The sequence below is a fragment of the Electrona antarctica genome (genome assembly GCF_951216825.1).
Source record: "Electrona antarctica genome assembly, chromosome: 18".
NCBI lineage: Eukaryota > Metazoa > Chordata > Actinopteri > Myctophiformes > Myctophidae > Electrona > Electrona antarctica.
Genome location: NC_136799.1, coordinates 22,715,871 through 22,741,520, shown reverse-complemented (window position 1 = coordinate 22,741,520; position 25,650 = coordinate 22,715,871). Strand labels below are relative to the sequence as shown.

Below are 25,650 nucleotides of genomic sequence, written 5' to 3'. Positions count from 1 at the left end.
ACAATGTTGTTCATTCTTAATTTTTGACAGTTTACTGGAAATATGTTTTGATATACGATACCTATATATTTTATTCAGAATCTGTACTGTCGCTGTCAGGCAAAAGCCTCCTATCTCTGTATTCTAACTTTTTGTGTTTTTTGTAAATGCTTTACTTGATCATTATTATTGAGCAGATCTGCTACTTTTGATGTTTTGAATTTGAATCCTGACAAAAATGACAGTTTTGGTTTCCACCTGACAGAGACGATATAATATATAATGGGAATATATCAGTAAATGGAGTGTAGTATACTATCATATATTTCTCTTCCACATAGTGTAGGGTGTTTGGCAGTGGCTAGAGTTACACACCGTGAATGGTCTTTAGATATTTTATCCCAGATCTCTCGTCACAGCCGCCAGCTTAGCAAGTCTATAAACCTACAAAGTCGACACAAGCCAGCTGAGAGAGAGAGAGAGAGAGAACAGGGGTGATTTGAAGGACAAGGGTTAAAGAAGGTGTGTGTGTGTGTGTGTGTGTGTGTGTGTGTGTGTGTGTGTGTGTGTGTGTGTGTGTGTGTGTGTGTGTGTGTGTGTGTGTGTGTGTGTGTGTGTGTGTGTGTGTGTGTGTGTGTGTGTGTGTGTGTGTGTGTGTGTGTGTGTATACACACGTGCATGCGACATAGGCAGTGGTGGATGAATGGAGTAAAAGTGGTGAGGCTTGTGATGAGGATGAAGAGGCTGGGCCCCGGGGTCAGAGAGGATGAAGAGGCTGGGCCCCGGGGTCAGAGAGGATGAAGAGGCTGGGCCCCGGGGTCAGAGAGGATGAAGAGGCTGGGCCCCGGGGTCAGAGAGGATGAAGAGGCTGGGCCCCGGGGTCAGAGAGGATGAAGAGGCTGGGGTCAGAGCAAGGGACACTGTGTAGTGTGTACTGTGTTAGAGCACTTAGATCAAGCATGGTCCTGTTTGGATGGGAGCGTAAAGTGAGTGAGAGAGAGAGACCATGAAAGAGAAACAAAATACAGAGTGAGAGAAAAGTGGAAAAGCACTACCCATGTACCCGTTGTACCCGTATGGAGATCTCTGTATCTAAATGCCTTGTAAATTGTCGTAAATCAACAATTGTTGTAAATCAACAATTGTCGGCCCTTTTATGCCCATATATGGATCTTTGTATCTGTCTGTCTTTGTCCCTTTATGCCAGGGGTGCCCACACATTTATGACGTGAGATCTACTTTCAAAATGACCAGCTCAACTATCTACCCACTGAAAAAATAAGTGTACCATTGCTGAAAATAGTTTAAATATATAATGTACCTGGGGGGGCTTTGGAATAGGGAGAAATTATGACAGGCAGTTTCTGCTGTCAAAATATGTCCCCCCCGTATTTAACTTAAACGCCCAATGCATTCTCAATGGCAATAGCACAAACTTTGGCATGCTACTAGTCCTACATACTTACACCTAGAAACCCCATTCAAACCTATTTAGGTTCATCTTACGGTGGACATGTTTGCCTGAAAAGAAATCTTTGAAATGTTTCATAGCTTTAGAAATATAGTGCTTTCAAATTTGAGAAATTCACAATGGGGCTCTGGCAGATATTGGCACGTCAAAAAAGCACTTTCACCTAGAAACTCCATTCACACTTTTTATAATTCAGCTTACTGTGGAGACACATGCTGGAACTTTTTACTTTGAAATGATTTGTAGTTTCGGAGTTATTTAACTTAAACGCCCAATGCATTCTCAATGGCAATAGCACAAACTTTGGCATGCTACTAGTCCTACATACTTACACCTATAGAAACCCCATTCAAACCTATTTAGGTTCATCTTACGGTGGACATGTTTGCCTGAAATGGAATCTTTGAAATGTTTCATAGTTTTAGAAATATATAGTGCTTTCAAATTTGAGAAATTTATAATGGAGCTCAATGGCAGATATTGGCACGTCAAAAAAGCACTTTCACCTAGAAACTCCATTCACACATTTTATAATTCAGCTTACTGTGGAGACACATGCTGGAACTTTTTACTTTGAAATGATTTGTAGTTTCGGAGTTATTTAACTTAAACGCCCTGTTCTGTTACAGATGTCCTGTAACTTTAGTTTTGTAGTAATGGTTTGAGTTTGTTAGTGTATTTGCATTTGGAGCCCCCTAGTGGCTGATGTTTACAAGGTCTAAGAGCATGAGCCTTTATTTTGGAGCCTTTATTTTGGTGTTGTATTTCCTGTTTCCTCTTGAGCACAGCTCAGCACAGCTGCATTACACAGAACTCAGTCAGATGTCCCTGAATGCACAGCTACATGTCAGAAGCTATCCATGTGTAGCCTACTACTTACTTTTTGTGTCAAGAGCATCGTTGGTATGTATTTGATAGTTTGTCTGTGATCTGGGATCCCTCCTCTCTGGGATCGAGCAAATCATCTACAAGCAATGCCGCTGCAAAGGCAGAAGCTGCTAAAGCACGACTGTGTTTCGCTGAAGAGGAGAATGAAAAAATACAGAAAGCTCAAATTGACGCTTCAATAGACAGGCTAAACGTTCAGAAGGAAGCCGCTGCAGCAATATCCGAGGCCTTAGAGGCAGCAGCTAATGACAGTGAAGAGCAACACAGCCTGAAGGAACAGCTAGATGCAACGCCACTCGACACTGTACAGCGAACAAGAGACTATGTTGAGGAGCAAAACAAAGACTGTGAGCGCAGACATGTAGTTCTGAAAACGGACCCAGCCCTTCAAGACGAGGTCAGGGGGGCAAACACAGAGCCAGCACCTCTTCACCCTGTACTGTTCTCCTACTACATACGTCTCCCATCATCACCCTCAGTCACCCACTCAACATACATTTCAGAACCCTCCTCCTACCTCAGACACAAACCGGCATCATAGGCATGGCCGAGATGGTGTTAGGTTCAGCAATGGCAACACTTCTCTATCCGGCAATGCATCCCACAGCCAAACACCACTGCGTTCTCATTCCCGCAGTCAGACACCATACAGCGTTTCTCACATTGACTCCAATATGTCTGATTTTGTCAGATTCCTTGCTCATCGCGAGCATCGATACTTTCTGAAATGTCTATGAGGAAAATTAACGGAGAATCATTTCCTGGTCCATGGTAGGGGGCGGGACTGCGACGCTCTATAGAGGAGCGGAAAGATTTTCTCAAACAAAACCGTTTATGTTTCAAATGTTGCATGTCTACTTCCCACATCAACCAAAGAATGCCAGTCCAGCATTGAATGCAGTGAATGCGGAAGTGAGAGACATACATCTGCCCTCCACCCAGGTCCAGCACCTTGGAGTGAAAGAACAGAGTCCTCTTCACAGAAGACGGGGAGTCCTCTTCAGAGAATGGCGGGGAGCAAGGTTCTGCTCCCTCTCCAGAGGTGTCAGCCTGACTGTCAGCCCATTGCACACAGGTCTGTGGAGTTGACCTCGTTAATAGATCCTGCTCAAAAATCTGCTTAGCTAAAATCTACCCCACCGGTTGCCGAGACAGAGCCATGAAAGTATACGTGATTCTCGACGAGCAGAGCAACCGTTCACTGGCCTGCTCAGAATTCTTCGTCCAAGGCCCCAGTGCTCCATACAGTCTCAAGACCTGCTCAGGCGTGATGGAGACCATGAGAAGGAAGGCTTCAGGCTTCCACATAGAGTCTCTAGATGGGAAGCTGGTCCACGCTCTGCCTGTAACAAGATTCCAGAGCAAAGGGCAGAAATTCCCACTCCCAGAGCCGCACTCCATCATGCCCACCTTAAAACAATAGCTCACCTTATCTCAGAACTAGACCCCACAGCTCCTATCATGCTCCTTCTAGGCCGTGACATAATCAGACTGCTCAAGGTCCGTAAGCAAGTGAATGGTCCCCACGACGCTCCGTATGCCCAGAAACTTGATTTGGGATGGGTACTTGTGGGTGATGTCTGCTTAGGAAGTGTTAGTAAGCCAGACACTGTCAACACATTCCACACCATCTCAGAGGAAAAGCACCCGACCATCTTCAATCCTCACCCTAATGTCTGCTGCCATGCTAAAGAGAGTAATGGCTGTCACCAGATCCTCCTGTGGTTTGCTCTAACAAGAGACCTACCAGCAGCGAAGAGGATAAGTACCTGGACTGTGAAGTGTGCCCAGACTTCTCCGAAACGGGCTCCAGGCCCCAGGCCACCCACTGTAAGCTGCAGCGCCAGCAAAGAGCCAAGCGCAGCACCGGCAATCCTGTAACCTCGGCCATCAGCGGCAACCCAGCTAGCGGTCGCTCGCCCTCCACCCACACTGGCAAAAGAGCCACCAACAAGAATCTGCCTCAAAGACTAAGCAAAGCCAAGCCAGTTGCCAATAAGCTGTCCCGCACCACGTCAACCAGCTTGCCAATTAACTGGGCAGGAAAGCCCTCCACCTCTCCTCTGAGTCAGCACCCGTCATGTCGCCAGCCTTGCGGTGTTGGGGAGCCTAGCAATCACCAGAGACACTCATCACAAGAAGCCTCCGGATAAGCAGTACCGCATGTACAACAGCCGCTTCTGGAAGTGCAACAGGGGCTGCAGCTGTCCCTACTTCCATGAACATTACAAAGAGGTTGTGTGGACCAGGTTTCTACAAGGGACTTGCAAACAGGCGCACAAAATCGGTCCGTTCTCCCATAAGAAAAAGCAAATACATGGTACTTGTAGCCTACCTGATGTAAACAGTAACCCTGCAATTAATGGCGTTTAATAATGGCGCTTAATATCGCCAGACGGGGAGTGTTCTGTTACAGATGTCCTGTAACTTTAGTTTTGTGTTAGTGTATTTGCATTTGGAGCCCCCTAGTGGCTGATGTTTACAAGGTCTAAGAGCATGAGCCTTTATTTTGGAGCCGTATTTCCTGTTTCCTCCTGTGTCCTCACAGACAGTCAGTCAGATGTCCCTGAATGCACAGCTACATGTCAGAAGCTCTCCATGTGTAGCCTACTACTTACTTTTTGTGTCAAGAGCATCGTTGGTATGTATTTGATAGTTTGTGTTTATAGAAATGCCTGCATGTATATTTTGTCTGTGAGCACTATTGTATTGAGTCAACTCAACTGCATAACTTGTGACTGTTGCTGACACACTGTAGCTTGTAGCTGGTTACTGCATATCTCTGTGTAGTGATTGTAGCTGTCAATATACTGTAGCCTATTATTTTCTTGCATTGATGGAAAAGAGTTTAAGCACCATCTTGTATGTTTTTGTTGTGTTGTAGTTTCACCCTTTTGAAGCCATAAAACCTGTTGACTACAAACAACGCCTCCAGTGTCGTGGTTGAAGAATGGTGTTTATCTGACTGTTGAATCATACTATCCAGTGTGCAGTGAGAACAGTACACGCCCAATGCATTCTCAATGGTAATTACACAAACGTTGGCATGCTACTGTACTTGTCCTACATACTTACACCTAGGAACCCCATTCAAACCTATTTAGGTTCATCTTACGGTGGACATTTCTTTGCCTGAAAAGAAATCTTTGAAATGTTTCATAGTTTTAGAAATATATAGTGCAAGGACACTTCGACACCAACTCTGGGGGAGCCCGGGTTCGAACTGGCAACCTTGCAGTTACCATCCAGCCACTCTACCCCCTGAGCCACCGCCGCCCTGTTTTGGTTTGGTTTTACTATAGTTTATGACAGAATGGAGAGAGAAAGCTAAATTAATTGACAAAGTACATTTGGAATTTGTCACCCATCCTACACACCCTAGGGTGTGTTAGAACGTCCAGGGAAAGGCCTACATACTCTCCAAGAGTTGGGAAAGAACATATCAAGAGAGTGGAGTGGTAGGCCCTTGGATTGACCAGTGGATGCAATGTACCCCACTTTGAGGTGTCACGTCTTAGGCCTAGATTTAGGGTAGGATTGAACCAGTCGCACTGTAGCCATACAAAGGCCTAGGGTTCCCAGATTGTAAAATGTTGTTCCTCCATCTTGGGAGAGTATGTAGGCCTTTCACTGGACCTCCTAGCCACTAAGATGACCACAGGCCCACCACTTAAAGACCACATGTTAGGGTGCCCAAATCTGAAGTTAGGTGGTCAAATGACCTGAAATTGAAGCAATTCAGTAAAGGTCAACGCTTCCTCATGGGGTCATTTTAGGGCCTAGGACCTCCAGTAAAGGGTAAAATACTCTTCTTGGTTGTGGGAACAACATATCCAACGATGAGGACCCCAGGCCCAAAGATGTCCCCCTGGCAACTGTTTCAACTTTGGGTCAGCGTACATGTAAAAGTGCCCAAAATTGAAGGGCAGAGCTTCAACTTCAGCTACCCAGTACCCAAGGTTGAAGCCCTTCAACTTTGGGCAGATCTACAAGCTCGTAGTGCGGCACCGAGTGCCACGCTACAAGCTTGTAGATCTGCTATTTTTCAGTGGGGTACATTGAATCACTGGTCCTGGGTCAATCCAAGGGCCTACCACTCCACTCTCTTGATATGTTGTTCCCCAACTCTTGGAGAGTATTTAGGCCTTTTACTGGAGGTCCCAGCCCCTAAAATGACCCCAGGAGGAAGTGTTGACCTTTACTGAATTGCTTCAGTTTGAGTTCATTTGAGCACCTAAATTCAGATTTGGGCACCGTAGCATGTGGTTTTTAAGTGGTGGGCCTCGGGTCATCCTAGGGGCTAGAACAGGGGTGCCCACACATTTATGACGTGAGATCAACTTTCAAAATGACCAACAAGATCTACCCACTGAAAAAACAAGTGTACCATTGCTGAAAATAGTTTAAATATATAATGTACCTGGGGGGGCTTTGGAATAGGGAGGGGGGAGAAATTATGACAGGCAGTTTCTGCTGTCAAAATATGTCCCCCCCGTATTTAACTTAAACGACCAATGCATTCTCAATGGCAATAGCACAAACTTTGGCATGCTACTAGTCTTACATACTTTTACTTCTAATAGTTTTAGAAATATATAGTGCAAGGACACTTCGACACCAACTCTGGGGGAGCCCGGGTTCGAACTGGCAACCTTGCAGTTACCATCCAGCCACTCTACCCCCTGAGCTACCGCCGCCCTGTTTTGGTTTGGTTTTACTATAGTTTATGACAGAATGGAGAGAGAAAGCTAAATTCATTGACAAAGTACATTTGGAATTTGTCACCCATCCTACACACCCTATATGCCTACTGTATATATGGAGATCCTGATGTTATCAGTATATGCCCATATGTGGGTAACACGGTCGGATCTGTGGTTCTGGACAACCGGATCTCCATATAGGTAAGGCCTATGGGTATATCGGTCGCATCGACAATTCTACCAGACAGTGGCCTTGTGGTTAGACTCCCAGTTTGAATGAAACTGGGAGGTCGGCGTTCGATCCTCGCCCGGGTCGTACCAAAGACTATAAAATGGGACCCAAATGGCCTCCCTCAAATGATTCCCGAGCGCGGCACAGCTGCAGCTCACTGCTCCTTGGCTGCGGCTCACCGCTCCAAGAGATGGGTCAAATGTGGAGAACAAATTTCACTGCTGTAACGTGTGTGACAAATCATACGACTTTGACTTTACAACTGCCTATTAGAGTGACTCAATGCCGGGATTCTGAAATCCCTCAGGCCAGCGGTGACATGTGTGCCAAGTTGGACGTCGGCCTAGACCGGTGCCCGGCTTACTAGAGAACCATGCAATTCGGGAACAATGCAAGTTGTGAATTGCTCAACCGGTTTTGTAATACCCGTTGTCAGAGTACCTGTTGTTGTACCCATATGCATCTGTCTGCCTGTGTGCCTTTTTGGCCTATATATGGAGATCGCTGATGTCATTAGTATATGCCCATATTATATGTACTGTAATTTGAAGTTGGTTCTAGGGATACGTGAACTACAGACAGAGGGATGGACGGACTGACGGACGTACATACAGTGAGATTTTGTGCATTTATTGTAAGATACAGTAGTGTTAGCAGGAATGCTCATTTTGATGTGAGTGAGGGATCAGGCAGCAGTTCCCAACCTTTTCTGGATCAGGGCCCACTTGAAAATCTTATGTTTAGCCAATTTTGGGGGGAATGTTTTGGAGAAATGACTGTCCTAGTCCCATACAAGCCAAGAACAAAACAAGAAAAGAAAAATCAGCTTTTGTTCTTCAAACACACTTTCGCAGCACTCATGTCCCATTGTACAAACATTTGAGATTATGTCACCGTTTCCTCCTGAGGTGTGACCTTACAATCTCTATGGTCCCTGATCCACTTGGCTTCTCAGTACATTGCTGTCTAATATTTATCGGACTTGCTGTATTGTAACTTGAGGTTCATGTGATCCATGTTCCCGCATTGGTCTATTGACACCTGATATCTCAGTCTTGGAGTCAGGCTGGGGGATTTGGACACGTGAATCTGGGGGACTTTGAACACGTAGGCACTGGGCAGTCAGATGATGGATACTTTATACTGAGTAGGCCTATATGTTTGACAGTAATGCAATAGGTGCAAGACTCAGCAGTGACTATAGAAGCAGGCCTACCCATAATAACCTGAGTTGGCGTTCCTGTAGTAGGCCATGCTATTCCTTTTATACAATGGTGAACAGCACGTGCTGTTAGAAAGAAACAAGAGGTCACTGCCTATGTCCCCAATTACTTGACATAACAACCAGTAAACAGCATGCCTTCAACAACATGTGCTTTAACATGGCTGGAATGTATCTTGATTTGATTTGATTTTGGAAAAATAAATTCTGAGTAAACACAATATAACTTAAACCCAGGATATACACATAAAAGCGTAATAAAACGAATGTGGTCCTTTCAGATTGGTCTTAACCAATCTGAAACTGCCAGTGTAAAATAAAAAGTCATACCAGTGTGAAGTGAGGGGCGCTCTTATCATCATACATCATCATACATCATCTCATTCCGGCCAATCAGAATTTGCATCCTCACCTTGTCATCAATGTTTGTGTTACGCAATGTTTGTGTTACATACACGAACATCTGGACATAGGAGGGGCTATTGCCCCTCAATAATAGCACTGCCTTGTCAGACAAGCAGAAAGTTAGAGGACGCTGGAGAGTTAAGTACCATGGTACCAGCTGCCTCTACTTTCATCTTCTCTTAGATTAGCAGACTATTTCACAGATCAATCCTCACTCGAGCCAAGTGAAGTCAAGTGAGTTGAAATAATTCTCTATTATGTTGCTTTCTCAAATCATTTCTTTCTTCTCCATCTAGGCCTGTGTCTCATTAGTGGATATCAAAACTTGGAGAGACCGGGAGAGCGAGAAGAAGAGAGAGAAAGCTTGAAAGAGAGAGGAGGAAGGATGGTGTCAACCCCCGTAGAGACCCCCGTGCCACTGCCGGCCCTGTCCCGGTGGTACCTGTATGCCATCCACGGCTACTTCTGCGAGGTCATGTTCACGGCGGCATGGGATTTTGTGGTCAACTGCAACTGGGACCACTGCAACTGGAAGTTCCCCGGTGTCACCAGCGTGTGGGCTCTATTTATCTATGGCACATGCATCCTCATTGTCGAGCGCATGTACCTGGGGCTCCGCGGGCGCTGCCCCGTGCTCCTGCGCTGCCTCATCTACACACTGTTGACCTACATGTGGGAGTTTAGCACGGGCCTGCTGCTGCGCCAGTTCAACGCCTGCCCCTGGGACTACTCAGAGTTCCGCTACAACTTCATGGGCCTGATCACGGCCGAGTATGCCGTGCCGTGGTTCTGTGCCTCCTTCATCGTGGAGCGCTTCGTCATCCGCAAGACGCTGCGGCTGCGCTTATACGGGGGGCCTGAAGATGGCGTGTCGCACTGCTGCTTGACTGCCAACGGCGCAAGTGGAGGTGGCGGGGGTGAAGGTGGAGGTGGGAGAGAGTTGGGGGGAGTAAGGAGGAGAGGGGAGAGGGAAGGAGAGGCAGGCACGAACACCAATGGTTTTCTGAAGGTGGAATGAGTGAATGCACCAACGGAAAGAATCAAGGACACACGCAAACGGAAAACGGCCTGACGGAACAACTTTGTACTGACCTCTCCATCCCCAATTCTGCCCCCATCCAGCCTCCCCATATACCTTATACAAGGTGCTATCCTACTATTTCCACACAGGGACAGACACATGGCTGCTGTGTGTAGAGTTGAAGCAGTCTAGAATGAGCAAAAGATGTGATCACTCACTGTGTCCTTGAAAGTCAACAGAGGTGCACATTAACACCATGTTACCTTCTTTGCTACATTTCATCAGGCGCTGTCCAATGCTGGGTTGTCCCTTAGGACATCTATCGATCCAGGGGATTTGTGGGAAGAGGAGACCTTCCAGTGTTATTTTAATCAAATCTCATCTTCCCATTTTACTGCGAGGGTGTTGGGATATAATACCCCTGTTGCAAAAGATGTTTTCTTCTGCAATATTAAGAGAATCAACAAGGACAATGATGTCCTTGAGAAAGAAAGAAAATGTTTTTTTAAAGAGCCAATTATTTTTGAGAACAGAGGGCTACATTCTCAGTTGGCTAGTTCAGGAAAAAGTTAAGGTTCTTTCAGACGGGGAGTGAGTGACGCAGGCGTTGTCGCCTGGATCAGCGACAGGTCTGCTCATGAGGGACGCATAGCGTGAAAAAAAGCTCACCACAATCCAGATCTACTCGTGTGCACGAAACGAGCACGCGCGCGACAATTCCACAGTACCGTGATCCAGGCGACAATGCCTGTGTCACTCGCTCCCCGTCTGGAAGGACCTTAACACACAGTTATTTATCACTAATTCCTAGTACTGTAGTTATGTAGCTATAAAAATGCTTTTCAGGTGCTTATCGACCACCATAAAGCAATGCAATGTGTCCTTTTAATGTCATGAAGAATGTTTTTCTATTACCGGGCGAGGAGGGGTCTTGAAAAAGAAAACGCATGAGAAAACGTGTCTTCCAGAAAAAAGCATTTAGTCTGTCTTACACTGAAATTCATTCAGTTGTCCTTTGTCATTGATGTACTCTTAATGACTATCAGCTTCCCTGCAATGACAGGGTTATGTTGATACTATATGTTGGTATTAAAGAATGAGTCATTATAAAGCATCAAAGCCCATACAATATGAAAAAGATTAATAAAATAAATGTTGCATGTATTCATTGAAAACATTAAAAAATCACACCCGTGTGAACTGAGTGGTGCAAGGTCTTATATAGCCTGATCAGCTGTGGTCTGACGTAATGTCAGTGACCATAGTAACCATGCTCATTCTTTTGGGCCCCACGTACAGGTACACACATACATAGACACATAGACACATAGATACAGACAAAGCTGGTTATTGGAGTGGTTTGCACCACTCAAAAACACATTTTGACAGAGTTTGGCGTTATGGCCTATTTCTAGGAATATTTTAAAGTTTACGTGTGAAACTTAAAAATTTTCTTCTTTTTTGCAGAATGGGAAGAAGTTTCATAGTGACTCATGCTTGTTTCCATTTTGTCCAGTGTCTATGCTAACCTACAGTATGTGTCAACCTGCCAGTTTCATTCCAATTTCAAATTCAGCTACACTTGATAAACAATCACTTTAGAGACTTTAAATATAAACAGTAAAATCACACCTGTTTGAAGTGAGGGGCGCTCTTATCATCATCATGACGTAAAATAGACACTATGGCCCTCATTTATCAATTGAGTGTAATTGTGACGCACAAATTCGAGCGTCGGTTTTGTAGTACACTCACATCGCATTTATAAAGTGATCGCAAACAGCTGATCCTTCCTTATTTTCATTCCTAGCAGTGATAAATGTGACGGCTGAAATCAATCTGGCACTCCCTATGAAATCAAGCCTCGCCCTCGTTTTTGTGACAACTGCAATACGACCACACAATAAAAAAGTTTCCCCCGCTTGCCTTGCTGCCCGCCGCACCACTCCCCCCCCCTCCTCTCATACACACACACACACAGACGCACGCACGTGTGTTGTATCTTAAATAAATAAAGAACGAACACCTGCATGAATTAAATGAAGCTGTAGGCCTACCCTGTCTGTTTCTCCCCTCGCCTCGCTCGCCTTGCTGCCCGCCTCACCAATCCCCCCCCCCCCCCCCCGCACGCACGCACGCACGCACGCACAACTTGCAAGCAACTGTCACTGTGTGTTGTTAGTTGTATATTAAATTGTTAGTCTTTTTAATTTAATATACAAGATATATTAGTGAAGGAAAACCTGAACCTGTGAACCATGAATTAAATAACAAATAGGCGCGCACACACACTGTGCACACACACACACACACACACACACACACACACACACACACACACACACACACACACACACACACACACTGCTGTTTTGCAAATAGGTGCATCTCCTCCTGTCCTGTCTGTCCTAACTTGCAACATTGTTTTTAATTGCTTGTAAAGTTGGAAATCTCCTACCAATTGATAAATGAGGGCCTATGTCTATTTTCTCAGACACTATGATGTAAAATTCTCCTTTCATTGTCAATGGGAATTTAATGTTTGTTTAAGACGAAGTTTGTGTAAAGAAAAATCCCAAGTGCACCCTCCCAGGTCAATTGGGGTTAAATAACTGATGGTTTTACTGTGCTATGGAATCCACATGCTTTGTCTTTGAGGCATCCTCATCAGGACCTGTTTATTCAGTTCACAGTTTCTGGCTGGCTCAGGAGGTAGAGCAGGTCGTCCAATGATCCATGGGTCGGCGGTTCGAATCCCGGCTCCTCCTGTCTACATGTCGAAGTGTCCTTGGGCAAGACACTGAACCCCAAATTGCTCCCGATGTGCTGGTCGGTACCTTGCATGGCTTCCGCCGCAATCTCACCCCCTTTCCACCGGTTGGTTCCAAATGGGAAACTAGACCTATATTAAATTTAAGGATCAATACAAGTAAATTAATACATGATAACCCTTCCACAGTAGTAGCTTTTTCATATTTTCGATTATTCTGCATATTTTCCTACATAATTCCTCATTTGCATATTTCAAAATGTAAAATTTGTAATACAATAAATCATTGTCTTTGTGTAAGTACTCAATTGGGGAAGTTTCATGGTGATAACAATCTAATATAGGTATGGTTTTTATGGTTTTATACGTTCCAAATTTGGAGCTCTGGCTCATGGACTAAGAACCAAAAAGAACTGAACTGGTTCCCATTGGGAACCAACTGGTGGAAAAGGGGCCTCAGTGTATGAATGTGTGTGTGAATGGGTGAATGTAATGCACTAAGTAAAGCGCCTTGGATAAAGGCGCTATATAAATGCACCATTTAAGCAACATGAGAGAAGTGCAAGGTTGCACAATAGATATTATTTCCTAGGTTGTTGGTGACATAACATCCATGGTACTGTAGTCTGACTGACATTTGAGATAAGCTGTAACGGTGTCACCGGAAACACTGAGTGAAGGGTTCAATCTGTATCACAGGGTCGGGCTGTGTTTCTCTGCTGTAATTCTATACTGTCCTGGAATTCTGGAAAGAAAATATTCTTAATCACTGTCATGTTATATATATTTTAATATAATTTGATTGTTTTCATGTGTGAGATAGTGATTTACCGAATGGGTGTAGTATGACACATTATAATGTATATTTAGACAAAGTCATTGTGCAGCTTTTGAGAACTTAATCTGACAGCATCAGATTTGTTCTGTGGTCAGCAGTACTGGTCTATCTGTTCCTCCATGTACATGACTAGTATGTTAAAACAAACAGACACTATGACCACAGGCATTATTTTGTTCATTCTCAATCTCCTCGGTTTTCAGCTGGAGGAGATAAGAAGGTGGCGCAAGGATTGTGCAATTTAATGGCAGTAGAATTCTGTGCTTCTGGTTCTACTGATGTAACTACAGAATCCATGTTGGAAACCTTTGACATAATAATACAATAATTCAACTCCAAGATGGAAATCTAAAATAAAGGATTGCTTTCCTCAGGAGGACGTGAGTTGTGCTTTAGTGCTGACAATAAATCAGCTTCCTCAACCCCATTTCCTAAACTTTGCTGCTTGTACAGACCACATCCCTGTGTCCTTTGTATTCTGAACTACTAAGGTGACCACTGACCATCATTGGAGACTGAATACCATAATATCATGCAATTCTTTACCAACGAGTCCAGGTGGCTGTTATGTACAAATACATTAGAAATAGTGGATCCATGGTTGGTAAGCCAAGACATCATTCACAATGTATCAAGGTGTTGCCACCTTGTGGATAAATGCGATACAGCAACATGCAGGACTAAAGGGCTGTATATTTTCCCTTGCCAGTCACTGAAGAGTGTAAAACTTGTACACTTTGCTATGCACCAACTAATCAAGCATCAAGATTGGTATCATCACACTTATGCATGTAGGAGTATCTGTCCTACCTTTTGACACCTTTTCAAACTATCACTGATGGCCATGAGATGCACTGAGATGTCTGTTAATATCTACCCTCTAATAATATACTGTATACACGATTAATTGATTGATTAATTGATTGAATGATTGATGGATTGAATACTTAAAGGACCACTTCACCACTTTTCAACCTATCTTCATATAATAGGTCCTCACTAATAATCATGAAAAAATGGCACGATTTTTTTCTACTCAGTCTGTGTCTCATAAGAGGGCTGTGGGCAGTTTAGAAACCGTCTTCCAGTGACATCATCATTAGGCAGATTTCTTTTTAAACAAGATTTTTTACAAAAATGTTTAGATTTTCATTATCGTGAGAACGATGGCTTCCATTTTCGCATTGCAACTTTTCAGGACTAGAAAGCCTGCAGTTTCTATTAGCTTGTATTCCCCATCGATGATGTCACTGGAAGACGGTTTCTGAACTGCCCACAGCCCTCCTATGAGACACAGACAGAGTAGAAACAAATTGCGCCATTTTTTCATGATTATTAGTGAGGACCTATTATATGAAGATAGGTTGAAAAGTGGTGAAGTGGTCCTTTAACAGTTTGCAGAAAAAAGCACAGCTAAAGTACAGTTCAAATACATGGTCTGCTATTAGTAGACCATAACCCAAGAAAGCCTATGGCTTGTTACCATTGGGATCCTTCATATTCAATTCATAGGAAAAAAAGTGCCCTTCTGGGCACAGGTCTCCACCAGGAGGATAGGACTGTGTGAGATGTTTGGCAAAATGTTTAGGAGTAATATAAACATGTTTGCCTTTGATGGCAATTGGATGATTTGAGGCATTTTGTTCCAAAAATGTGTTTTGCAAAAATCAACCTGTTGGTGGCGCTATAACAGGCCAATGTGAAAAGGGTGGGATATATTCCTCAGCCTAGTAAGAAAATGTGTGAAAGATTTCACGTAAATTGCATGCTGCGTTCATGATTTGAGGCTTTTGTTCAAAACGGGGCAATCTTGCAAACTGTGAAAGCCAATTATAGCCAATTAGAATGGAATATGAAATATCGGACAGATCCGACTTGAGCACATGACCATAGAGATACTGTGTAACGATTTGTGAGATTTTTGGACAGAATCTGGAGGAGTAATATAAAAAAATGTGTTTTACAAAAGTCGGCCTCCTGGTGGCGCTATAAAAGGCAGATGCGGAAAATGCAGGTCAAAGGTTTGTCCTTGGCCTCTAGGGAGTGTGCATGCAACGTTTCACGCAGATCGGTGCAGTTTTAGGTAAAAAAATGTGAAAAGCTGCCTCATGGTGGCGCTGGAAAATGCGGGGCAGAGGTTCATCGTTGGCATCCAGGGAGTGTGTGTGCAAAGTTTGACATCGACCGGGTTAACGGTGCCGGAGATTAGCTGGTAACGGACGGACGGAAGGACGGACGGACACACACACACACACACACACACACACACACACACACACACACACACACACACACGGACGGAGTGCAAAACATACTCTCTCCCCATGCCTTCGGCCTGGTGGAGACAACAATGATATGAAATTAATTAGCATAGTAGTAAAACGTTTTCCAGTAAAACATTATGACAACATCAATTCGTTACAACAACATAAAAACAGTTTTAAAGGTAGGGTAAGTGATTTTCTTTGGTCAAAATAAGTGTTAAATAGCTATATATTGTGTTAGTTCAGTAACAGGAGTCTCCATATCTCTCCAGCTTTTTATTAAACAGAAGTGCATTTTCAGGATGGGATACCAATTTTATCCAATCAGGAAAGAGAACTCGGTCAGGATACAGATTAAACAAGTGGAATTGTAAGTGATGACACAAATAAATGAGCAGACAAAATTGTAAATGGAACACTATAAAAACTTAAGCTGGTAAATGGCTACTTTCTCCTGATTGGCTGAAATGTTGTCACCTACCTGAAAATGTATTTTCTGTTTATTACAGAGCTGGAGAGACAGGGAGAACTGGGGAGACCCCACAAACACTATAGCAATGATTACTATCAGAAGTGATTTAACTTAACTTAACTCTTTTTTTAACCCAAAAATATCACTTACCCCTTTTAAGTGCGTGAGCATACTCAGCATAGTGCGTGAGCCCTTCCTTGATTGCTGTAGGCTAGCACGTGTGCCCTCCAGAAAGCCAAAACTGTAGTGCTGCAATTTAGCCACACGATGGCTCCCTTTCACTGTTAAATAACTGGTAAATAAGGAATCAACGTCAGCTAAAGAGAAACACGGGCCTAAACATGTTGTCTGTCAGTGCTATGTGAGACTAGGCCAGGCTATTCTGGACTACACAAGTAGACAGCACAGCTGGGCGAATGTTGTCTATGAATATGAAACAACATACGTGGGACAATAAGGTATGTTGTATGTGTATGATGAAAACATAGCATGCCATGTTCCCCATTTCCTGTTCTGACTGTTGTCGACTCAAGCACAGCGTGGCTTCAAACTATATTCGAGAGATAGTCAAGTGCACGTGTCAGCATGGTAAAAATGTGTAGGCTACTCAAGACACACACACACACACACACACACACACACACACACTTGAGCAGAATGAGTAAATGGTTCAATTGAATGCGTTCTAGCAGCAGCTGGTTCAATTGAATGCGTTCTAGCAGCAAGTCCTTCATAAAAAGCTGGCTTTATTTTACGGAGCTATGTGTGTGGCTGGCTGGGTGCCTGGGTGCCTGGGTATGAGCACGAAAATAGCATGGTTGTTTTTCACCACCTGTGCGCAACCGAACACACACACACACACACATATTAACTGTCTGTATATATATGATGATTTCGGGTCACTGTGCCAGTACAGTACAGTACAGTAGAGGGTACAGTAGAGGGACCCCCACACGGTAACTGTCATTTCTCAACCGTTTCGGACGTGGGGCGTTTCGCCCGAATCGGCCCGCCCCCCTGGGTGTGTTTCTTGGGGTCTGGATGTTCCGGGGACCCCCTCATAAATGAGGCAAAAAGGGGGAAAAAACATATAGGCCTACAGTGAGGGGGAAAAGGGGTGGGTGGGGGATTCAGATTTTACGGGTTTCGAATTGCAGCCGTCCGTAGGTGCCCTTTGAGAGCGGCTTTGAAGGAGTCAAGGGATTCACATGTCTTAATGACAGTTGGTAGGGCATTCCACATTTTTGTGGCATAGGAGCGAAATTAATTTAGTCCCTTGTTTGTGCCGAATCTGGGTTGCACATGGATTGTTGAACTCCCTCTGGTTGAGGAAGTATTTAGACAGGTACAGTACATGGGTATCTTGGTAGTTGGTAGTGTATCGAATCTTGTGGACCAGACCCATTGCAAGATTCTGTACTCTGTCGTCAACCCTAAGGCGCGATTCATACTCCTATTTTAGAGCTGAATAAAAGTCGGTTCGACTCTGTAGAACCTACAATGTGACGTCATTTGAGGTTCGGGGGGGGGGGGGGGGGGGGGTACCATCCTAAAGTCGGCCCTAAGCCATTCCAGCCTGTCAAAGTGGGCAGGGGTGAGATGGGTTCGGGGGGTGAGGCCCAGTAGTAGCCTGACCAGTTTGTTTTGGGAAGTCTGGAGCCTTGTTTTAAGGGCCTTTGAGGTGCTGTGGTACCAAAAGGTGCATGCATAGTCGAAGAAACCTTGTACGAGGGCTCCTGTTAGGGTCTTCAAGGTGTGGAGATCCTGTATAGGAATCTTGTTCTTTGGTTGACTTTTTTGATTACGTTGGTGGCCATTTTATCACCGGAAAGATTTGCCTCCAGGATGGAACCTAGGCTGAATACCAACTAAACCTATAAGGTTCTATTTAAATGTACAGTATACCCGAACCCATGTTGTTGTTGTTTTTGTGTTTTACGTTTGCGTGAATGTATTTATTATAGATTCTAGTTTGTATGTATGCTAATGCTAACACTACTGTAGTGTACACACACATTTGCACTCAAGCTTTTTTTTGTGTTTTTGTGTTATCCTTTTGAGAGATAACTGTTGGTAAAAATGTGTTCAAGTATGAGAAGGAGAGGGCGCCTGCTGGCCTAGTGGTCTAGGCGCATGCCACATATAGGCTCCTACTTGACAGCGCGTTGCGTGTTCGAATCTCGTTCATGACGACCTTTGCTGCATGTCTCCCCCATCTCTCTCTCCCTCTTTCCTGTCAATCTTCACTTCAATAAAAGCAGAAAAGTCAAAAACAAAAGAGAAGGAGACGACCTCACATGATGGCGTGCCCCTGTCCATTGGGTTCAATGGACAGGGGCTACACCTGTCCATATGGTTCAATGGACAGGGGCTACACCTGTCCATATGATTCAATGGACAGGGGCTACACCTGTCCATTGGGTTCAATGGACAGGTGCAGGTGGCACCATGTCGTGAGGTCTGCCGCTGTAAGAGCCATTTGAGCCTCCTTATCATCTCTGTGATGTCACTACAGGGCAATGCCAATTTATCAATCAAGGCCTAGGTTGCCATAGTTTTAACCCTGTCTAGTCCCTAATGAATTGCAGGTGTTGCTGATAGGAGGCAAACAGACCTTCATTCAGACCACATTCTGGACCTCAGTTCTTTCAGTTTCAGCACACGTCTAAACTTCAATTTACAATTTTACAATTTAGGCATTTAGCAGACGCTCTTAATCCAGAGCGACTTACATTAAACTTCATCCTCAACCGTCAGCAGCCAGTAGCACCAATATAGGGATTTAGGCACTACAGCCGCTATTAACACGGAGCCCACCAGAAACGTAGTAACCGTAGAATTACTTTTGTCTGGCAGCCCGCCAGAACCGTAGACTACGTTTTCTAGGTTTTATATTCTTTAATCCATCTTTTGATCGGATCGCATCGAGAGCTGCCTCTCGTTAGCATAACAGTGTAGTGGGACAGTGGCCGTGGCCATTTTGAAGATGCGCGCGCATCCACTTGCACTCTATGTGCTGCTTTCAATGGCCTGTATCTCCAAATTGGCGCAATGAATGTCGTTTCTGGTGAAAACAAGTTTTTACAACGGCCGACAGCAGGCGCTGTGATACTCGCGGTCAGATTTTCTCTGCACAGAGCGAGAGAACAACAACCGGTCAAGACACCACACACAGCATTATGTCATCGTGACTTGGCTCTTCAAAATAAGGGTTGAAAGCGTAAACCTTGGCAATGCGCGATAAATAGATGAATTAATCCTGGCGGGCAGTGGTTAAAACACGTTCTCCTTCTTATACTTAAAATAAAAATAAATCAAAACTTTGCCTGCCGACCCCCCCCCCCCCCCCCCCCCCCCCCCCCCCCCCCCCCCTCCCCCCCTTAATCCAGGGCCTAAACCATGGTTCTCAGTCCAGGCCCTCAGGGTTCATTGGGGGGGGATTCCATACCGACCATTAGGTGGTCTGTAACTCTTGAGAGTGTACAAATGGAACCAAAATGGACTCTTGTGGGTCCATTTGGTTCCATTTGTACACTGTAATAGTTATGGCCTATGGGGGTCCTTGAAATTAAAATATTTGAGAGCACTGATCTATCCCTTTATACTGCAAGCAAAGTCTCTTATGGCTATGGGGTGTCTGTATCAAGCATAGACATGTAAGGTAGACGTCTCTTCCGGCTATGGGGCGTCTGTATCTCGAGGGAAGGCAACATGGAGGTAAGCTTTCCCGAGATTCCTTGCAAAGCAGAAGCAAAGCGAAAGCTTGCCAAGTTTGTTCGTACCAAAAAAACGAGCATGGTTGCTATGGTTAGTGTGTGACGTCACTGACATAGCTGATCAGACTATATAAGACCTTGCACCACTCAGTTTTCCCCTTTTTTTGAGTGGTGCAAACCACTCCAACAACCAGCTTTGTCTGTATCTATGTTTGTGTCTATGTATGTGTGTACCTGTACGTGTGTGTACCTGTACGTGGGACCCAAAAAAATGAGCATGGTTACTATGGTCACTGACATTACGTCAGACCACAGCTGATCAGGCTATATAAGATCTTGCACCGCTCAGTTCACACAGGTGTGATTTTTTTTTTAAATATCCATGACTGCAACTGTTCCCATGGGCATCACCTGTGTGAGTGATGGGTGTGTCCACCCTCTGCTATTGAACCTGTTCTGGTCCCGCCTCCCTATACTGCCACCACAGAAACTTCCTCCAATCAGTGGACTCCACTCCAAATATGGAGAGAATCACAACCTTGGTAGTTACTTGGTACTATCTGGTTTGAACAGGAGATAAAGGCAAGGCAGCTGCGTGCGTGCGTGCGTGCACGCGTGCGCGCAACATGCAGCTTAAGTTTCACTGGGTTTTCTGTTTGACTTCATTGTTCTCCATGGCAGCTTTCTAGTTTGCCAAGCAGGAAGTGTAGACGTATAGAACTCCAGGGATTAACGTGCTGGTGCACCTACAGCATTTATATACGCTGTCTCTGAAGTGTATAGACTTATGGTGAAACTGAAACTGGAACCTGTGGGGGTGTGTGTATGTGTGGGGGTGCCGCCTTCTGTGTGTCATACCTGGGTCCATATAGCTAAACAATAAGCTAGCACAAGTGTGTGTGTGTGTGTGTGTGTGTGTGTGTGTGTGTGTGTGTGTGGTGTGTGTGTGTGTGTGTGTGTGTGTGTGTGTGTGTGTGTGTGTGTGTGTGTGTGTGTGTGTGTGTGTGTGTGTGTGTGTGTGTGTGTGTGTGTGTGTGTGTGTGTGCACGCACGCACGCACGTACGCACGCACGCACGTACGTATGCATATCTAAAGGGCCTATACTTTGTCCTGAATACATGTGAGACAGATGAATGTCTGCTTGGCAATAGAGAGCAGTGGTGCAAGTGACAGCGGTCATGGCGCATTTGCTGAGAGTCGGCATTGAGGGGACATACATAGGTGGTGGTGGGGTGGCGTGAAGGGGCGGAGTGTGGGGGGGTTGACTTGGTGAATAGGTCCCATCAAATCGAGAGGGCGAGACCTTTACATTTGCATCTCCGCTGAATCGCGGGGGGCTGCGAGGAAAGAACACTCCATTGAGTCAGGGAAACAAGTTTGACGTGTGAATGAGCGAATGCAACACCGGGCCTTTTGGACATCACATTCATGCCCTCGCAGTCGGAGAGAGAGAGAGAGAGAGAGAGAGAGAGAGAGAGAGAAAGAGAGAGAGAGAGACACTGTGTATTTTGCCTAGATCCTCATCCTGCTGGAAAATTTGGGCCATTTGAGTCACACTTTCCCTGCTGCCTATGCTGTTTGGCAGTCAAGCTCTCTTATGCAGTCAGGGTTGGACCATTTGGAATGAACCGAATGGCTGCTAGATCACGCACATTTCTTCCTCTTGCCCTTAATGTGTTTTTGCACTGCTCAATTTCGCCCATTCAGCGTTCCAGCGATATTTGACCATACCACCATGCCATTTGTCCTTTTTTTGGCAACAAAATGCCAGAGAAATCCTCCTGGCTCCTGCCAATGACAATTTCCATTGAAATCAGAACAGCAATGTTAAGACAGCTCCTCTGACAATGTTGTCCATCAGCATGGTCCAAAAGTGAGTTGACAAGACTCAGGATTTGCGGCTGTCTGCCGTGTGCCAGTAGATGAGAGGGCCTTGTGTCTCTTTCCAGGTGTGCTCCCTGGGGTGACTGTGGTAACATGGCCACATGCTATCAGCTTCATGTCTCAAGGCGCATGAAACAAGAGCGCGCCAAAAAGTCGCTCGCCAAAAATAGCCGCCCGATCTACAAGCTTACATTGAGATTGTATTGTATTTTTTGCGAGCGTCTCCATAGCATGGCTTACCGTATTATATCAGGCTGAAGAGAACGCCTCACGCAGATGTGTTGAACCCGATCACATCAGTCATCACCTGTTTAAATCCATATTCCGGCATCTGCCCGAATAGTCAAATGACACTTAACACTGTACTGCATTGCTCGTGCAGTACATAAAGCCAAAATGCACATATGTATGATTTTAGTTCTTGACAGTTTTAAATTGTGTCCCAGATGTAACATTCTGCCCCTCCAGCAGCGGGGCCTGCCGTTATGTGAGCGTCTGAGGCTTATCTCCCACCAGGTCTTTGCATAACGAGCAGGAGGCACTGGGGTTTCCCACGCTGCTTTGCATGGTTGTGTTTCATGGTAAGCTAATTGTTTTGAAACAGTCCCCATGTCGAGGATGAGGTATCACCCTTTCCTCCCATGCTATAAATCCTATATTGTTAAACTTCCAAAATAAAGTATTATTGCCCTGATATTTATATGGATGGAAAGCTGAACAGCATAAAACTGTTTGATGCAGTGTAGTTATTAGGAGGTATGTTGAAAGCATCTAAGAAGTGTCGTGACCTTTAAGAGTTTTGAACCAGCTGACAACTAGCTGGAGCGCACCAGAGGCTGACTGGATAGTGCATGGTAAATCTGTCCAGAGACCTATGTTGCAAGTTTTCCACCCCTACCTGTCTCTCTTACGCTGTCCTTTCTAAAAAACTAAACCTCAAACTGTGAATGTTTAAATTAAACATGCTCAGTGAGTAGAGCGTTTGCATTTGAATCGCAAGGTTCCGGTTTTGATACTGGTCACCACCAGTGCCAGTTCAGAATATGAGCCGTACAGCTTGAGACGTGGCAGCAAATGCAATCGTCAATTTGTTGGGTGAAATGTTAGTGTGAAATACAAGTCGGCACAATATGTCAACAAGGAGGGCGGATGAAGAGAGCTTTCACAATCAATCATTGAAGTAGAACATATCCATGCCTGGGGTCAACGGAAAGAACCTGCCAGGAACAAATCTTCCACCCTCCCATCCCCTAAAATGTTTGGCTGTGACATTTTCCCATATTCAAATTCAGTTAAAACTGTTTGCACTGTAAACAAGCATACTTCAAAACCCCATATAGCACATCAGATAATAGGCAAATTTTTCACAATTTCTTTTGTGCTCTCATAGACATCAAGCTCCCCACCCTTTTACTCTTACCCCTCTCTCCACTCAGTCCTCTCCCTCTCCCATTCCCCCCCTCTCTCTCTCCAATGTGTCGTTTCTCTTCTGGAGGAGTCCAGGACTATTAACTGCATCTCTGCTCTCCAGGTACTCGGTAAAGCGTGAATTATGGTAATGGCTCCTGGCAGGAGGGAAAATAAGAGCAGTTACTAAAATTAATGGCTGCAGCTCCTCTTGCGGTGCAGGGGTACACAGGGGTGGAGTGTGTGTGTAGGGTGTGTGTGGTTGGGGGGGGGGGTTGATCTGAGCACATTCAATTCAACTTGGATCATTCTTTCACGTTCGCCAGTGGTACCTCCCTACACTTTGCTGTGGGATATGTATGTGTATGCACTGTAGCAACCATACAATGCATATGTGACTGTGTATCTGTGTGTACATGCGTCGCTCCTGCTTAATCTCAAGTCCAGTTCACTTTCCATTTGGAAAGGTCGCTTTCAGGTTTTGGGCACCGATCAGAGCGTCCCTTTTGCCTGGCGTGTGGACCATGCCAGCTTCGCTTCGGTCCCACATCCCAGCAGCCCCAGCCTGCGTTGTGTCTTAACATGGTCCACTGGGCTTCAAACAGACGCCTCACTGTACTGGAGCCATTGCCTGTCCTAGTTCCCTACTTTGAAGTGGGAATCCTTGCACTTAGCACATTCTAACGTCATCCCGGCTCGGGTTTGATGGGATCCAAATGCAGCGGGGGCTGACTTGGCCGTGGGAGACCATGTTGGATCAGCACAGAACCAGACATTTTGGTCTCGCTATCTCTTGTGTCTCTAGAACACAGACGTTCTTGCATACGGCCTGTCTGGGGATTCATAGGCTGCTGCTAACTGATTAGGAAGTCTCTGTTATTTTGAATCCGTCCTTTCCGTTTACACAATCTGGTAATGGTGGAGACTGTCAAATATGAGACCGTACATACAGTATGGCTGCTGTTATGACTAAGTACAAACTAGATGTTTAAACCTTGACAATCCAAAAGGACATCGTTTGCATAAAAAATTACAAACAGGCTGGGGAAGCAAACTGTCATGATGAGTAAATTTCAGTAATTTATTACCAAACTGTATTTAACAACATTTGTGTGCTGTCAAGTCAACTGTCAAACACACATCCGCACACACTATTTCTTAACTCAAACAAACAGAGATAGCAGTCTAACACTATCAGAAATCCTCCAGGCCAAACTGCAGGGGCCACTTGTTGCATAAACCTCCGTCATCTCCATTAACCATCCCAGGGAGGGCGGTTTGAAATCATGTTTTCCGACTGTGGGAGAACGGCTCAACTGTAGAGAGGGAAGCGTTTGTGTTTTCCATGCGGAGCATCCAAGCCGCACTGGCAGCAGTGTTAGTGGTGGTGGCAGGGCCCCTTGAGCCACTCCACCATGCCATTAGCTTGACTGACTGGCTGTGGCTGTGTGTCAGGCTGCCCCCTGTCCCCCTGTGTTTGGGCCTCTGTCAGGGGGGCTGTTTGCTCTGGGCCCCATGCACTCCTTCCTTGTTCCTCCACTCCGCTCTGAGCAGCTGTGATGGCTGCTTTACCCAGGGCTGTGGGCTTTAAGGGACTGACTGACTGCTAAGTTAGCCCAGATGTGGAGGAACCGGGCACACAGTGACCAGGCTGTGTCCTCTTGCTTATCTATCAACATTTTATCCACACCAATGACATCATCTTATGTGGTCCCTAAAGGAAATTGGACAGTCTGTCCTGTAGTATGTTGTCTGTGTAGAAGCTGCTTGCAGGAAAGCTGTAAAGGAGATGGCATTAAAGGGAAACTTCACCCTTTTTGCAAAAAAAAATATGTTAATGACGTTTAGAAGATTTAGAACACTTTGCTGGGGGTCTTTATGTGTGTAATATGTGGTTTTAGATATTTTAGATTTTAGTAGTGAGCCCAGTGTCTCTGATGTCATCGACACTGGGCTCACTTACTTGCTAGCCCTCCCCCTATCCACAAGGAGGAGCAGTGAACCAAAGCATTATAGGAATTGTAGTCCAGGAAGGAAGTGAGTCCACTGTCGATGACATCAGAGACACTGGGCTCACTCCTAAAATCTATATATAAATATCTAAAACCACATATTACACACACAAAGACCCCCAGGAAAGTGTTCTAAATCGTCATTAACATATATATTTTTGCGAAAAGGGTGAAGTGTCCCTTTAAGCATAGGCCACTTGATGAGTCCAGAGTCAACCATCACTAGACCGTCAATTGGCTTTATAGTATCTACAGAGCATTTTAACAGGTTCATCTTTTAGATTTCTATTAACACAGCCGACGCGAATCCCGTATCAATACGTTATCAATTAATCAAACGTCGGGTGCGAACCACGTATCCATAC

At 45.0% G+C, this 25,650-nt stretch overlaps 1 protein-coding gene across 2 annotated transcripts; it reads left to right on the top strand.

The window, feature by feature from the left end:
* The first annotated feature begins 4,887 nt into the window (after positions 1-4,887).
* tmem229b (transmembrane protein 229B) lies at positions 4,888-11,096 on the top strand. 2 transcript variants are annotated; one of them, XM_079528932.1, is made up of 3 exons: positions 4,888-4,979; positions 5,223-5,364; positions 9,197-11,096. In XM_079528932.1, the coding sequence occupies exon 3, from the start codon at positions 9,286-9,288 to the stop codon at positions 9,916-9,918; it is 633 nt and encodes a 210-aa protein (XP_079385058.1). In that variant the 5' UTR covers positions 4,888-4,979; positions 5,223-5,364; positions 9,197-9,285; the 3' UTR covers positions 9,919-11,096. The 2 variants fall into 2 exon arrangements, with proteins under 2 accessions (XP_079385058.1, XP_079385057.1); XM_079528931.1 differs by lacking the exon at positions 5,223-5,364 and having other exon boundaries at positions 4,915-4,979.
* Positions 11,097-25,650: the final 14,554 nt, after the last annotated feature.